An 18,896-nucleotide genomic window follows, 5' to 3' on the forward strand; every position below is an offset into this window, starting at 1 on the left:
TACCTTCCAATAAAAAAGCATTTGATGATAAGATACTTAATCGTTTTAGTATAATCAAGCCTCGACTTGATGTCCTTCTTATTAAATTAACATACTTTCCTTCGACTAGGCAAACTTTTGCTGACACCAGTTTTCCCTCATCCTCTACTTGTCGGATCAGTGCAGCCAGGACTCATTGACATGCAGCTTATCAGGCTGAAATAAATTATTTTCACTGTTTGCAACTTCGAGGTAATTCCTACGAATCATACATACCTCGAACGTATGCCTATAGCTGCCATTAAATGTGTTTCGGACCAGCTGGAGTATTTAAGAAAGAATGATTGGTGAAACTTTGCGAATGTATGAAACTATTCTTTCATTGACAACTTCGCTAATATTCTTACAATCAATCCATTCCTATCCATTGCTGATGTAGTCCGAATATATCGAAGTTTCTCTTTTAATAAATAATGTATGTTTTTCTTTTCTTCTGCAAATTACTGTCTTAACACTTCTCCGAGGCATATTGTTGTCTCGAAGATTAGGCGAAGTGGTTCGAATGATGTTTCACGTGTCGAAGTAAAGCGAAAAATATTCGACTGAGGGTTACTATTTTTCTTTAGCGTGCTTTTGTGCATGAATGTCACTTGATTTGAGATGAGCAGCCAGTGCTTTGGCAGTATCGTATGGAGGCGATTTAATCATATTTGTTAGTTTTTGAGTAAATTCTAGTTAAGCTTCATGTAGGCTGCATAAAAAACAACAGAATTGTCAATGTTTAATTTATATTTATTTGATTTACTGTACATATTACAGACAGACAGACACACGCAGAAATACACACACACACACACACACACACACACACATATATATATATATATATATATATATATATATATATATATATATATATATGGCATCGGCCAAGTGTCCTTTTAGTAGACAAGGTAGACAATTGTCACCTGGGTACGTGTTTCCACAGTGATTATCGCCTTCTTGCGTATATTCGTATTTATTTCCTGGTGTATTATCTATACTTGTTTATTTTCTTTACCAGCCATAATATTAATCAAACTCAAAGTAGGTTAAGCATTTTGCAAACGTTTGACAGGTTGTAACCTGTCGCTTGCATAATGTATGTCTGATTAGACGCGTTCATTAGGTACGTAGCTCTTGATAACGGTAAATATTTGTCATTATTTTGGTTATATTAAGACAAGAAACGATACAAAACAGAAGACAATAATACAAGTGGCCAGTATTAAATCACATCCGACATGAGGTTGTATCAATGAACTTAGATGTATTATATTTTATTCTAGTTTTGAAAATCAGGATTTCATTTACCTCACTGTCATTTTTATTCGATGCAATGAATGCATGCTATATCAAATGGTATTCAAAATTAAACTCGCTAATCCGAAGACTACGTTTATTGTACGTTTTTATTGGCGATGATTTGCGACGGATTAATGAGATTGGACTGACAATATTTTTTGCATACATTATGTAACAAAACACAAGAATGTCAATTTGATGGTTTGTCTTCAAATATCATGAATAAAGTAGTGTTTTGGGAAAGACGTAAACCTTAAAATGACGTCTATATCTAAATAACTGTATAAAAACTTGATGAATAGCCAAAGCAGATATCACCATTAGCAAAACTATTTTCTAAGGTTATCTTTCTATAAATTCTTTAACCTTATTTATAGAATATCGATAGTCAAATTTTGATGAAAATCAAAACACTTTTTTAGGTTTTACCAATTTGCATTGAAATGATGTACAGTGGAATGAAACCAAGGTATAATGCAGCATGATGCACATGCTTATTACTGATCAGCGTCTACTGGAATTCTGAATAAACAACAAATGGCTGAAAGTTGGTGCATCCTGAATTTGCAATTTAAGGACACACGGTACTAATTCAACTCCAGTAGTAAACATATGGAAACACCATCATATTCAAAATTCAATAACTTAAAATTTCTGGGTGCTGATGATGATACCTAAAATTCTTCATGCACATCTAACCTTGGTGCAAGCTTATGTGTGGAGAACACCATATGAGCCGCCGCATTTTGTCTACATACATGTGCATGAAACACATATTATTGATTTTGCACCAAATGAATCAGGTGCTACTTTCATTATTGAGTACTCCTGAGTCAAGCCTGTAAGAATGCTACAGTTGCATCAGTAGAAATTTGTCTATAATTTTTGAAAATTACATATAGGATAAGCTCTCAAAAGATATTTTTACTAAAATTTTAATTTTCATTATTAACCAATTATGGACCACCAAACCCGTAAATACTCTATTATTTCTTCACCCATTTCTAGACTGGTTCACAGTTCTTCCGTATAATTAGTACCGTGTGTCCTTAAGAAGTTGCAATAATAATTTATGCTACTATTCCCAGCCAGTTCCTGCTAGTTTAGTGTTGTGAGCATTTTGGTGTTTTACAGTATATCAACACTTCGAATGTCATATCGTACGCGGCAGGTAGAATTATGTGCCTTTCACAAATAGACAACACGATAGCAGATCACGACTGATGAGATGAAATGAATATGGCAGGTTAGGAATTAACCCTGATGTTAGAAATATAATTTACCCACAATCCATGGCGCACACCGCTAGTTTGCTTTCGGACAAACAGAACAAAATTGGAGTGTACATAATGTGTTTCTTATTTTGATCTTCACTTTATATTCCGTGAATTGTGTTGCTTTTAATCATATCAATATGTACAAAATAACACTCAAAAGATAATATATTTACCAGATTTAGTAGGTAAAGCAAATAAGACATGGGTGGGTGGGTGGGTGGGGCAGGGGCAGTTTATTGGCTATGAAGTTAATTGCTTTATTGTTCGGTCTAATAAAACAGCAAAGCAAATACCTCATTAAAAGTAATCTAATGCATTATCTTTTCAAGACATTCAAACAAATATGTTTTCAAATTAACATAAAAGGTAAAACCAGTCAATGAAATATATTTTATATTACAATATGAATATTTGCGCTGAGGATTACCTCTTTGCATTCATGTGAATATTTGTGAATTTAGATGTTCTGGACATAAACCTATATTGAGGTAGGTAAATACTAAGGTAACACTGCTTCAACCTAATATTGAGGTAGGAAAATACGAAGGTAACACTGCTTCAGAGTGTTTTTCGTAACTTCTGTTCGAGAGGTAATTTACTATTAGTTCATGACATACACTAGGCATTATTACAAACAAGTTTCTAAAACATTCGAGAAAGACAACTTTAAGATAAAAGTTGGTGTACCATTCCATCAAAATAAAATTCTATAACTTGATTTCATCTCAAAGTCCACAGTTACAAAAACACGTACTTACTGTCTTACAGCTGTACTACAGTATGTGTATTGCACACCAGTATTGTAAGCTTTTTTGCATGTATTATAATAGTACGATAGCCAAAATTACTGAAATAAAGAACTTCATTTTCACTTGAACGGAGATGAAATTGTAAACACCGTTTCAGTTGTATGCTTGAGTAACTTTCTATTAGACTGAATGGTAATTTCGCACCAGGAACTTCGTCTTAACTTAACTCTACACACTGAAATGTAGAAACCATTTAAACAAATTTTGTCCGTAACGTTTAAGACATTGCCCATGTGGGGCTATTGTTAGGCTTGTGGTCATTATGCGTGGCGTCACATCCTCCTAAACCGTATCATGCCATTAATCAAACCATTCTGGCCATGACGCAAACTCTTTAACCACTAAGTTATTGCTGTTCTATAAAAACGGACTTTTTAAAAACTGAATTTGAGGGCTAAATTTGTGCAGTCTATATAAGTTTCCAAGTCGCAAATATCTACAAATACAACTGGTGTTTGTGTGCGCGCGTGTGTTGATCGATCGATGGATCGATCGATCGAGAGAGAGAGACATGCAAGTAAAAAGGTTCTCACCTTTGCCGGGTTGGTAGAGGTAAAATAAAAAATGACGATGTACAATGCTAGTCCAGCCACAGAGACTAAACTTCTCGGCTGTTCTATGGCGACATCCAAGACAATGTAGACAACCAAAAATATAAATACTCCCACTTTCAGGAACCTGTACATATAAACCGATACAGGTTTCCATAATTACAAGAAGTGAACGTGTCATATACCACAATCAGTCCCACAGTCATTAAATTACTCACACATAAGTTTTGAATAGGACTTTTTCATATTTAATGTCAACATTTACATTTATTATTCTCTTTCATTTTTCACCCGAAGTAGATAAATAATGACAGAACGCGGCCGCTAGTTACATTTAAATACTACTGCTCACAATAAATAAAATAAAGTTATTTACTGACTAAAATTTAAATTACACATCTGTCATGATTTTGTGTGTCTAATAATGTACATTTACTCTTAATATGTTACTCCACGATGCCACCTACCTTACTAGGAAAGCCCCTACCACCAATATATACATCACAGCACGGGTCACCTACCTTACTAGGAAAGCCCCTACCACCAATATATACATCACAGCACGGGTCACCTACCTTACTAGGAAAGCCCCTACCATCAATATATACAGTCAGTATTAAGAGAAAAAACAATAACAAAAAAACAAAGCCCCCCACCCAAGAAAACCCCCAAAAGAAAACAAAGAAAAAACATTGAATGTGTGGCCACATCATCCACTATTGCACTTTTAGAAAGGTGTTGCAGGATTCCCATCTGCCTTACTGCTGAAATGCACACTTTGAAATCTTCCTACCACATGAAATTAAGGTTAACACTGCGGCATTTCAAAATCTCAACACAAAACAAGATTCAAATTATTTGAACAACCTATTGATGGACCAAAGCTATGTTGTAATTAGCTCAACAGAGAGGTGTTATAAATATTCAACGATTTGAGCATCTAAAGAACAATCTCGAAATGGAAACAAAACATGTATTTATTACAAGTTTGATGGGACTGATATGTGTATTTGTTACACGTTTGATGGGACTGACGTGTATTTGTTACAAGTTTGATGGGACTGACATGTGTATTTATTACAAGTTTGATGGGACTGATATGTGTATTTGTTACAAGTTTGATGGGACTGATATGTGTATTTATTACAAGTTTGATGGGACTGATATGTGTATTTGTTACAAGTCTGATGGGAATGATATGTGTATTTGTTACACGTTTGATGGGACTGACATGAGTATTTATTACAAGTTTGATGGGACTGACATGTGTATTTGTTACAAGTTTGATGGGACTGATATGTGTATTTATTGAAAGTTTGATGGGACTGATATGTGTATTTGTTACACGTTAGATGGGACTGACGTGTATTTTTTATACGTTTGATGGGACTGATATTTGTATTTATAAGAAGTTTGATGGGACTGATATGTGTATTTGTTACAAGTTTGATGGGACTGATATGTGTATTTATTACAAGTTTGATGGGACTGATATGTCTATTTGTTACACGTTTGATGGGACTGACATGTGTATTTGTTACAAGTTTGATGGGACTGATATGTGTATTTATTGAAAGTTTGATGGGACTGACATGTGTATTTGTTATAAGTTTGATGGGACTGATATGTGTATTTATTACAAGTTTGATGGGACTGACATGTGTATTTGTTATAAGTTTGATGGGACTGATATGTGTATTTATTGAAAGTTTGATGGGACTGACATGTGTATTTCTTATAAGTTTGATGGGACTGATATGTGCATTTATTACAAGTTTGATGGGAATGATATGTGTATTTGTTACACGTTTGATGGGACTGACATGTGTATTTATTACAAGTTTGATGGGACTGACATGTGTATTTGTTACAAGTTTGATGGGACTGATATGTCTATTTGTTAAAAGTTTGATGGGACTGACACGTGTATTTGTTATAAGTTTGATGGGACTGATATGTGTATTTATTGAAAGTTTGATGGGACTGATATGTGTATTTATTACAAGTTTGATGGGACTGATATGTGTATTTGTTACAAGTCTGATGGGAATGATATGTGTATTTGTTACACGTTTGATGGGACTGACATGTGTATTTATTACAAGTTTGATGGGACTGACATGTGTATTTGTTACAAGTTTGATGGGACTGATATGTGTATTTATTGAAAGTTTGATGGGACTGATATGTGTATTTGTTACACGTTAGATGGGACTGACGTGTATTTTTTATACGTTTGATGGGACTGATATTTGTATTTATAAGAAGTTTGATGGGACTGATATGTGTATTTGTTACAAGTTTGATGGGACTGATATGTGTATTTATTACAAGTTTGATGGGACTGATGTCTATTTGTTACACGTTTGATGGGACTGACATGTGTATTTGTTACAAGTTTGATGGGACTGATATGTGTATTTATTGAAAGTTTGATGGGACTGACATGTGTATTTGTTATAAGTTTGATGGGACTGATATGTGTATTTATTACAAGTTTGATGGGACTGACATGTGTATTTGTTATAAGTTTGATGGGACTGATATGTGTATTTATTGAAAGTTTGATGGGACTGACATGTGTATTTCTTATAAGTTTGATGGGACTGATATGTGTATTTATTACAAGTTTGATGGGAATGATATGTGTATTTGTTACACGTTTGATGGGACTGACATGTGTATTTATTACAAGTTTGATGGGACTGACATGTGTATTTGTTACAAGTTTGATGGGACTGATATGTCTATTTGTTAAAAGTTTGATGGGACTGACACGTGTATTTGTTATAAGTTTGATGGGACTGATATGTGTATTTATTGAAAGTTTGATGGGACTGATATGTGTATTTATTACAAGTTTGATGGGAATGATATGTGTATTTGTTGCACGTTTGATGGGACTGACATGTGTATTTGTTACAAGTTTGATGGGACTGATATGTGTATTTGCTACAAGTTTGATGGGACTGACATGTGTATTTGTTACAAGTTAGATGGGAATGATATGTGTATTTGTTACAAGTCTGATGGGACTGATGTGTATTTATTACAAGTTTGATGGGACTGATATGTGTATTTGTTATAAGTTTGATGGACTGATATGTGTATTTGTTACAAGTTTGATGGGACTGATATGTGTATTTGTTGCACGTTTGATGGGACTGACATGTGTATTTATTACAAGTTTGATGGGGCTGACATGTGTATTTGTTACAAGTTAGATGGGAATGATATGTGTATCTGTTACAAGTCTGATGGGACTGATATGTGTATTTATTACAAGTTTGATGGGACTGATATGTGTATTTGTTATAAGTTTGATGGGACTGATATGTGTATTATAAGTTTTATGGGACTGATATGTGTATTTATTACAAGTTTGATGGGACTGATATACTTATTTATTCCAAGTCTGATGGGACTGACATGTGTATTTATTACAAGTTTGATGGGACTGACATGTGTATTTGTTACAAGTTTGATGGGACTGACGTGTATTTGTTACAAGTTTGATGGGACTGACACGTGCACGTGTATTTGTTATAAGTTTGATGGCACTGACATGTTTATTTATTACGGATCACTGCCATCTCACCTCTGTGTGGGTTCGACTCTAGGATTCGGCCAAAATGAGTATAAGAGAAAGCTTGTCGTAGCTTCTCGTGGTCAGTGGCTCTTCCCGGGGTTTTCCCGGGTTCTTCTTCCACCATTAATACTGGCCGCCATGCATAGCCTATCCTGTGCTGAACAATGGCGTTAAACCCCACAACAACAATAACATCAACAACTCTGTGGTCATAAACTAATTAGTAGAAAGAAGCGAATCCACGTTTTGTAAAACTTCAACAATCTGATCATGAAAGTTTTAAAATGAAAATGCAATTGGAACTTACAGTATTATGAGTTAAATCCAAATTAACCTTAACAAGTTCTACTCAAGTCCAGAAGAATCGAATCTTCCAAATAAACTTCAGATCCTCAAAAGCACCTATAAGAATAGCATTGTCCAGAATTCGCAATAGTTCCAGAATAATGTTCTAGTTCGGAAAACAGTGTGTAGTTCCAATGAATAGTTCTAACAAATGTCTCCTCTCAAATTATCTAAACATAACATCAAACACGCATGCAGACTTATTTAAACATATGAAATAAGAATCCAAAATAGGAATGAATCCAAAATAGTAATGAAGCTGGTCGTTCAGTTCTCTCCTTATATGCACCTTCAAGAGTTTAAATGTGTCGCAATATACACCACATGACAGCTCGTACCACTCTTTCTAATAGTTCAAAATACCTAGCATCTGATCTAAGCCATACAATGGGAAATGACTTAATTCTTCTAACAACCCCAAACTTGTTATCGTGTTTATAACGAATATTATTATTATTAGTAACCGCAAATACGTACCTAAACATCTATTTGTCAATCATACGCAATCTAAAAAATATCTTAAAATAAAATTTTATACTCGTTAAAAAATTCATTAATATCTTTACTATATAATATTATGAAATTTTACAGTAATTGATAAAATGTATAAAGTTAATTGATATACATGACAAAATACCAAATAAAACAGTAATTTGTCAGCTGTGTCCTAATAGTTCAAACTCATGCTTTTACACATGCATTTCTACATAAGATTTTGTTTAGTTTATGAAGTTATTTTTAATTGCAACATGCCGCTTTTCAGTATATTTATAGGTCTTACCCTGTGATAAAATCCCATGTATTCAATCTTCGCTCACTTTTATTTTAGTCTTTTCATAAACCTGATAATCAAGTTGTACTTCAACAGAACCAAAGCTCCACATTGTCCTAATTATTACGTATGTCAAGTATGAGTTGCCCTTAATATGAAATTCTTTATTTTTGTCAAAAGATAATTACTCAGTCTAATTCTGGTTATATTGTGCTTAATCATACAGCTCAGTTGATCAGTTAGGGAACTCATGACCTCTGAAGAATTTATGTGAGCAAATCTTCAACATATTTTTTTACTACTGCCATTTTAAATCTGTGTGCAAAGAGTGTTAACCTTGACCTATATTTTAAACAAAATATCCACCTGATTGTAGTAAGAAGGTTGCATGTTTCCTATTTGCAGATATTGTGTTTTATACGCGATTCTACTTCGTTGTATCATTCTGGCTTTTTAGGTTGCTAGATTAACGCTTTTCTTTATTCAAGTCAGACATACCATTTTCTTCTTCCTGGTGCATTTCTGGCTCACATGGGCTGCCTTATTCGTACAAATGGTACCTCATTTAATCTTTTGTTTATTTATACACTTACCCTTGCGTCATGGGGTTCACGAAGGCTTTCTTCAAAGTACTCACGTAGCAGTTTTTGATGTGGTTTTGAAGCCAATAGCATGGTGTGCGTCTATCATGAGTCTAGCTTTAAACACTAACGTGGTACTAAACTATATCTGCATAATACTGCCGTGAAGGTAAGACTAGATGAATCAACATTTACCTTCGAATTCAACAATTATGCTACTGAGCTAATACCATTAATTATTTCATAGTATGTGAAAATTGATTTTCTCTGTCTGTGAACTGTGAGTAATTTAGTGCTGATTCAAGTTTTAGCTAACAATGCATATACTTGCAGAAAAATACTGTATATGTATCTGTCTTTGCAGAATATCTATGTATCTGATTTTTTAAAAACATTTATCAGTGATTGTGATGTTAGGAACACTGACATAACCTATTTTTATGTAGCAGCAGGAGAATAAAAAAAAGTGTGGCGACGACATTGGCGTGACTTCAACTTAAAGCCCCATTTTGTAATCCTGTCCAAAAATATCAAGGATGATAAATGACACAAAATGAGACGAGTTACCACAAGCCAAAGAGGCCACCATTTTGTAATCCGGCCTAACAAATGTTGATTGTTTTGTTACAAAATGTCAATCATGGGCTTGTTGGCAAGATTGTTTTTTAGCAGCACATTACAGAGGGATCCTGTTGTTGTAGTTTGGGAGTACCGATGCTTTACATTACCTATAAATATATTGTAAATCAAATGACCGGTGCAGTGTAATTAACTCGTTGTTGTAATAATAATAATAATAATAATAATGAGTGATTCTGCGCTTAATATGGAATTTGTAAAACTAATTTACCTTGACAAAAACTGGATCTAATTAAGAAATATATTCCTGACGTAATGTTGTCAAACAGTAGCTGAAACAGCGTCAGGAAGCTCATGTGAAATTTACAGAGGGCACGCAACATTTATTTAAACCAGTGGTCGAACCAACCCAAGAAAGTGTTAGAGAAACTTAGGCAACACAAAAATCTCTTGAGATATAACCTGCTGATATTGCACACCTTCTTCAACTTCGACCCCTCCAGCAAGCACTGCTCGAAGTTCAACCACCGCCACCACCAAGAGTTAGAATTATCATAATAGATAAATTTACTGTGGAATGTATTGCCAGTATCTAGGATTCAAAACAAATACTTGGCATTGCTGCGTTTGGATATGATCGTATATGTAAAACCCAAACATGTTAAGACTCTAAAACCCATCGATTGGGTCAAAGATGGATATCGTGTTGCTTTTGATACTCAGCAACCCAAAAGGGACTAAAATTATTTTGAAATCTTTAAGCAAACAGTAAAGGAATATGCTGCATGAGTAGAAGGGGGAAACGGAAATAAAACGTGAAAAATGAGGTGTGAACTAAAATAGTTGGAGAAAAATGGAGAGAATGGTGTTTAACAACTAGATGTGGAAAAAAGAAGAGAGTAGGAAAAGCTGCGTAGAAGTTGCAACCGGCAGCGCTCTCCTGAAACCCAACCAGATCCGCACGACGAACCATCATCTGAAACAAACAACAGAAACGGCCGTGGCACTCGCCATGTCCAATCACATAGACGTAGTAAAAAACAAACCTCTCCGGTATTTCAAGATAAACTTTGTCCCTATAACGTCCTTGCACGATGTTGATCGACTAGAACGATTGATTAATAGAAGACGAGGCGGTAATAATTCTCGCGCAATCATGAATATAGAAGCTACGAGTTGTTAGCGTTTATTTACCGGTGACGCCATGTACAGCAGCGTTTATCGGGCACTAATTGATGAAATTACCGACAATCACTAGAATAATTCATCACGTGCGAGGTGTTCGCAGAATTTTTCAACGACTATATAAAAACATGATGATTTCCTTGGACATTCAATGGTCGTCAACGTGAAATTCGCTAAAATTAATACAAAACTCGGGGATCTAGTCGAAGTAGAAACGTCAAGCATATTAGCGATGTCCGATATGGAAACGAGTAACAAACGTTTTTTTTGTTGTCATAGTTGTATATATGTACATATATATATGTACATATATATATGTACATATATATATATGTACATATATATATGTACATATATATATGTACATATATATATATATATATATATATATATATATATATATATATATATATATAATATATATATATATATATATATATATATATATATATATATATATATAGTCACGTTTAGGCTTTTTTAAAGCGTGCGAAGATTGAAAAAAGAAGAGTGAAGACAACAATATTTGTAAAATTTAACAAAAAAGACTGAAGACAGCAAACTTTGTAAAATTTAACCCCAAAAAATAATATTTTCCGGGAACAAAATGGTAAAAATCAGAAAAACAACTTACGGTTTTACGAATCAAATCAAAAAATAATCCAAGAATAATTCAAGAATTAAATAATAGAAGTCCTAGTAATAAAAAGTCCGAGTTCGAATCCTGATGAAATCCAAAATGTAAGGCAGTGAGGAATGCTCTGGTCAGCGTCGTCCTGATTTTCTCAACAGTTCTTTGATGAATCACTGTAAATAATATTCCTGTGTTTGAATTCTTCGTAAGTTTCGATAGCTGTCGTTGTCCAAGAAGTAGAGTAGAGCAAGTATTTCCAGGTTAAAAAAAAAATCTTTTAATCCAGACAATTTGAAGGAAACAAAATAATTACAACGCCCCCTCAAAAAACCTGGTCACAACATAAAACACTTATATTATCCAGTGTTAAACCACAAAATGACTATTCTTTCTCGATACATCAATAATTAATTTAGATACGACGCAAAACAGATGCCCGGATGCGGGTCAGGCCACTGGAAAATCCTAATTGATACATGTTATTTGTCACGTATTCCAAGTGTAGTCTCGATTTCACTTTATAAATCTACTCTAAGAAAAAATTAAAAAAAGTTAAGGTAAAAGTTGCTTACGTCATCTCTTACTGATTTCTGAATCAAGGTCAGGAACTAGGTCAGCACTGTATACAAAGTTTATATTATTAGTGTTTACGAAAAACAGTCAGGTCAAACTGAACTGAATTTCTGGAAAAAGTCAAATCCAGTGTTAGCAGAGAATGTTAATAATTGTGTGAAAATTCTGTAATATAACAAAATTTACAATTATCCTGTTACCGTAACGTAATTCCTTACAGTATAATATAAACACACGGAGAATTTATAATTTCTCATAGATAGACAGACAGACAGAAGAAGTTATAATTTCTCACTGAGAGTATGTATAATTCTATCAGAATAGTCGCACCTGTGCGTGTGTATTTTCCCACTCCACTTACAAGCAGTGAGTACTGTTATACATGCAGACATGTAGCATACCGTTTTACTGCGTGCTTAACTCTACAATTACTGCCACTTGCAGATATACAGGTGATTTGTTTTCTCCAAACTTTATAATTTTAGCTGTCATAAGCCTGCACGGCCAATAATGTACTAAAATATATGTTGTTTTTAAAAAATATTTTTGTTATTGATAGCGGTAATACAGGCTTCGTGTGGACAGGTAGTCTGAATATCGTGGTAGGTCAATGACCCAGAGATTCTATGTTGTTAACTGAACACGAATCATTTTAGAAACGTGGTCAAGGGAAGTCGTTATTTATTTTTTTAAAAAACCACGACCCATTATTTACTTGTAGTAGGGGTAAACCAAATATTTTATCTGGACCATTACGATAACAACTTGATGGATCGTGTAAGCTGATTGTAATAAACCGATGTGTTCTTCTTTAGCACGTGACAACTGTTTAAACATATTTATGTGCATGTCGCCGCGACATTAAGTCTAATGAATATTTCGTAGTAATAGTGCGATAGCAGCGTTAAAAGTAACCAAAAATTACATTTTCGTCTGATCACATTTGGTATCCAAGTATAGCTCTGTGTAACGTAAATAACATCTGTGTTTTTATGCATGATCGTAAAAATATACTTGTTGGATTTGTTTGTTTGCCGAGCATGACATGGTCATAAACGGCTAGACTATTAATATTACTATTAAGTTGTTCGACGGACGGTGCATCACTGATGTCAATGATAAATTCGATAAGTCTCCGTCGCGTGTGATGTTTTCCAAACCCACCTCAGGTTCAATGACTTACTTAAGAAAATTATAGCATGCTTGGTTATCAACAGATGGCGCTATTAAATAAAGTTTTTCCAATTTCAGCAACCTCATTATCAGGTTGAGCAACAACTGGTTTTACCAAACCCAGACGGACTAATCAAAGTAATTCGAATAGAATTGGTAACGCTAGATCATGCTTGATCGGTTATTGCTCGCGTGTCGCTGAAAAGTCATCCACGTTCAAATTGTGGCATACAAATATTAGTGTGGCGTCGGATCGTTCTGCGATCCATGGCGGTGATATATCCGTGACACTTGGCAAATTACCAGGAACGTAATGGGCTAATTACCCAAGGAAAACCTTCTTCCAGGATATAATTATTATGGCTATAGACCCCGACTTGAGATCAAAATTAAAGAGATAAGAAAAAAAAATCAACCAAAACCAGGTGAATTTCCAGTAAATGCGATTGATTAAGCGTGCCATGATATTGATGTCGCGTATAAAAAATATGGATCTGCAGCAACAACATATCGTGCACGTCAAGGGGATTTATACGTTGAAGTCGATAAAAAATAAAAATATTCGAAAATCACTAGCAAACTGGTTGGTAAGATCGGCGAAGAAATACAAGTAATTACTGAATATTCCCATCTATCACTAGGATTCATACGCGCTACAGTGTTACATTTTCGCATGTGTGGCCGAGACAACTATTAATTCTGTCCACGGTAAATGGTCTTACGTCAGTAGGAAATTCTTGTCACAGCATTACTGTGCTACAACTGGCACAGTGATTATTTTGTCTTTGTTCAACGTCGTGATAATTTCAACACCAAAATCAAACTGTTTTTGTTTATTCTGTTTTCTTGCGCATAACCAGCTAAATTTGTTATTAAAAGTGCTAAGGGAGTGGGAGGTGCTCCATTCGCTGGAATGGCGTCAGTCGCGTTGCGACCGTAGACAATCTTATTATTGTCTATGACCATTCTACGGAGTCGAAATATTTTCGATTGACTGATTGATTGTATTACGGCCTACCAGCACTGCCAGGCGTGTTATGTATATTGAATTTAATTGTCTCTTAGATTTAAATGGTTTTATTTTATTACATGGTAATGGAATGCAATTTTTCCTGGACTTGATATTGTCAAGAATAAAGTTCAGTTCTGACAGATTTTTTTATAATTTTTTTATTTTGGACTTAAAGAACTAATAAATGATAAACTAACTTTCTGACGACCTTGTTCCAAAATCAGTGATAGTTTTGAAAAACAACCATTTTATTTTTTTAATTCTTTCTCAGAGTAAGAATCATTAAGTTGTGTCAAGGTCACAGCTGGTCGACGTGATATTTATCATGTAGCAAACTTTCATTCCTTCCGGAAGTTTGAACTCTTGACCACCATCCGGGAATCTGTTTTGCGTTATAGTTAGTCTTATAACCGATGATATGATACTAAATCGCTTAGTCGTGCCTTCTTTTTTTCTCTTATTACATTAAGGAAATGAATTATTTGTTAAATTTTACAAAGCTTGTTGTTTTCACTCTTTTCTATTACTTATTTTTGAAATTTAGACTCCCCTAGTTTCGGAAGTTTCAAATCCCAAGTATAATCTATAGTGAAATCGACAGTTTATTTTAACAATATTATCAAAAGTAAACAATTGTTTTTAATGCTACCCAGGAGTGGTTATACTCTTTAAAGAGTTGGAAATAGAGATTAGACAGGTTCAGTTTCAGATAGAAAATATAACAAACGGAAAAAGAGAGGGAAGTAAGACAAATGCAATTTGAGAAAGAAAAGAAGATAGGCTAATGTAAATGCAAATGCAAAGAGAAAAGGAAGAACGGGAATTTCAAACTAGACTAAAAGAATTAAAGCTGGCAAATGTAAAACACTCCCCACTTCTGATGCTTTAAGAAATATCAAGTTGGTACCCCCTTTTTTGGAAAGAGAAGTAGATACATATTTTCCTTATTTTGAATAAATTGATGAAATTTTAAAGTGACCAAGAGAGGACTGGACTGGACTATTTTTACAATGTGTACTTATTGGTAAAGCTCGTGAAATTATTATTTCAATATCACTAAAGCATTGCTGGTAATGAATTGGTTAATGACTATATTTTAAAAGGTTATGAGTTGCTACTCCAAGCCTATCGACAAGATTTTAGGAATTCTAGAAAATCAACTGACCAGACTTATGTCGAATTTGCATAGGAAAAAGCACGATAATTTGATAGGTGGTGCTTAGCCAAGAAAGTTGATCAAGATTACGAATATGTCAGACAACTCGTATTATGTGAAGAGTTCAAGACCTGTATACATAGTGACAAGAATTATCTGGATGGGCATCAGGTCGAAACCTTCGAAAATGCTGATGACAAGTATACATCAGCTCAAAGTGTATTTAGTAAGTCTTCCACTCGGTAGTCTTCTGGTAGAAAGTATTTCAGCCTAATACGAGCCCTCCTAAATTTCAATCTGGTACAACTGTTTGAAATCAAGTTTCCTTATCTCTTTCTACGTGTACCTATTTGAAGAAGAAAGGACACGTTAGTTCTAATTGCTATAAAATAAAAATAAGCATCATAATTATTTCTAAGAGGTCATGGTCACGGTCATTTATTAAAGGCAATACATTTGTTGGGTCTAATGAACACCATTCTCATTTTATTATGGAGAATTTTGAACCATTCATATCAAAGGGTTCTATATCACTCAAGTGATTCAGCCAATCTAGTCCCTATTAAACTTTTAAGGGACACGAACTTTTCAGAGTCTTTTATTATCAGGTACTTTGTCTTTGTCTGACAAGTCTTCTTCTAATGAGAGATTTTTATTCAGGGAGTAGAGTGCGGCTTTGTTAATATTCCTCTCCATTGTGAAAATTAGTCATCCGACTTAGTCTCAGGACCTGTTACAGTCGGAACAGTATTCCTTACCCGTTGAGGTCACTCATTTATTACTAGGCAACGACCTAGCTGGAAATCTGGTTGCGGCGTAACCATTTGTAACTGATTAGTTTGTTTGGATTAGAAATTCGACCCTATTGAAAAAGAATTCCCTAATTTATACCCAGTGTTTGCAGTAAATATAACTATGGCAACGAAAGCTCTTAAGAATGATGTTGATCAGGAAAGTATTCCTTTGGCTGACACATGCATTGGTCAGGCATTTGACGAGGTCACTTTCACTCCTTGTTTGGATCGATCAAAAGGTATTGATCACAGTGATCATCTTTCAGCTACTCATTCACTTATTCTAGTCAGGAAGATAAACGACAATCACTTGTCATCGAACGATTATTAGATCTGATGTTTGTTTCAAAGGGCCATTAGTGAAACCGAAGCCACAGAAGTACCTGTTGGTTATTTCATTAAAAGTGGTATTCTTATGAGAAAATGGAGACCTCCTGAGGTACCTGCTGGCGACGAGTGGTCAGTGAACAACAAGCTGTAGTTCCAAAATCTTACACAGAAAATACTTAGTCTGGCCCATTAATCTCCTTTCGCTAGTCATTTGGGGATTAATAAGACTTATAACAAGATCTTGATTCACATCTGTTGGCCAAAAAATGAAAGTAATGCTTGAAAGTACTGCAGTTCTTGTCATACTTGTCAAATGGTAGGAAAACCCAATCAGAAGATACCTAAAGCTCATCTGCAACGTTCCTGCATTTGATGAACCATTTAGCAGAATAGATGTGTTGGTCCCTTACATAGCACCAAGTCAGGTAGCCAATATTTGCATGTGTTTATCAAAATGATTCTCAGAGGCAATTTCTTTGAGGAATGCTAAAACTAAAGCAATAGCAAAAGCTTTGTTAAAGTGGTTACTTAATTTGTCCAATCTGATCAAGTACCAAATTTTAGGTCTGGAATTTTCCAGCCTATTATGCTTGAATTTGGCATCCAGCAATATAAGTCAAAAGTAAAATTATGGTTTGACAGAACTACGGTGGAAAGAACTTTTGAGTCTGGTAATAGATTTCTGTCTCTCTTGCATATTCTTCAAAATTTTCGTCAGGTTAGGTATTACTGCCCTTATACAGTTAAGAAGCAATCAATGAGTCAAATTATAATGACAGAACTCCTGGGATGTAAATAAATTATAACAGTGCTAGTATACTGAGATAGTCTGGTTAATCATGCAATTAATTTAGTATTACTTGTCCAGCTCAGTGAGGATTTAAGCGATGGAATATAATCAGATTCTACCTATTTTCGAAAGACAAATCTTTGGAATTCAGAAATTATGAATAATCTGGACTAAAAACTTTAACATTTGCAACAAGAAGAAAGGAATTAAATTAAACAGCATATATTTGAATATGATCACTTATTTCCCGATGATCCGCTAAGAACAAACTAAATTTATCATGACGTTGAAATTGTAAATTCCACACCTTTGAAACAACACCCATTCAGAATGAACCCTCTCCAACAGGAATGCTTGAAAAACGAAATTCAGTATTTGCTGGAGAATGATTTTATATAGCCGAGTAAAAGTGACTGCTGTTCACCATGTATACTTTTTCCGAAACCAGATAAAACTTTCCGCATGTGCACTGATTATAGGATGGTGAACAGTGTACCTTAAACAGATTCATTTCCATTACCAATAATCGATGACTGCATTGATAACATTGGAAATGCAAAGTATGTCACCACATTCGACCTTCTGAAAGGACCTCTGCAAATTCCACTGACGGAAAGGGCAAATGATATTTCGGCAGTCGTAACTCTAGATGGACATTATCAATATAAAGTCATGCCGTTTGGGATGAAGGGTTCGCCAAGTCTTTTTCAGCGTTTAATGAACATGGTTACGTCTGTGGTCTGGATATTTGTGATGCTTACATCGATATGTCATCATCTACAATTGACACCTAGAAACATTTAGCGACGATTCGGAAATTCTATGACAGACTCACTGATGCAAATTCGACAATTAATTTATCCAAAAGTGAGTTTAGCCGTGTGTGTGTAACATTTCTAGGACATATCGTGTGACATGGACAAGCTAAACTTATAGATGCTAATGTTAAAGCTTTTCCTGAATTCCCTTTGCCTATCAGTAAAAAGCAACTGATGCAATGTTTTGGTATGGCTGGATACTATCGGAAATTTCGTTCCATGTTTTCCATAATTGCTGAACCCCTGACAAATTTATTAGGCAAGAAAACCAAGTTTCATTGGGCTGAGAAATGTCAGGAGGCTTTTGCTAAGTTAAAAGCCATACTTAAGAGTGCACCAGTTCTTACAGCTCCAAATATTAACTAAACCTTTAAACTATATGTTGATGCATGTGATGTGTGGGGTTGGAGCATTATTGCATTATTGATTGAAGAAGATAAAACTTATTGATTATCCAGTGTGCAATGTTTCTAAGAAATTAAATAAGCACCAGATAAATTATTTATTAATCGAGAAGGAATGTTTTGGCTTCAGTTGTGGCATTACAACACTTTGAAGTTTACATTAGTTCAGCTCGTTCTCCGATTATTGTGTTTATTGATCAC

The 18,896-nt window shown here is 34.5% G+C and overlaps 1 protein-coding gene across 1 annotated transcript in view; it reads right to left on the minus strand.

The window, feature by feature from the left end:
* The window catches only part of LOC149775966 (solute carrier family 28 member 3-like), a 51,293-nt gene that overhangs the window by 15,546 nt on the left and 16,851 nt on the right, over positions 1 to 18,896 (minus strand). Inside the window, exon 4 of the mRNA XM_089941442.1 lies at positions 3,943 to 4,087. Coding sequence (XP_089797568.1) covers positions 3,943 to 4,087 — 145 coding nt within the window. The remainder of the gene's footprint in view (positions 1 to 3,942; positions 4,088 to 18,896) is intronic.

This window comes from Sinohyriopsis cumingii, chromosome 18, assembly GCF_028554795.1.
Source record: "Sinohyriopsis cumingii isolate HCF-2022 chromosome 18, ASM2855479v2, whole genome shotgun sequence".
NCBI classification, from domain to species: Eukaryota; Metazoa; Mollusca; class Bivalvia; order Unionida; family Unionidae; genus Sinohyriopsis; species Sinohyriopsis cumingii.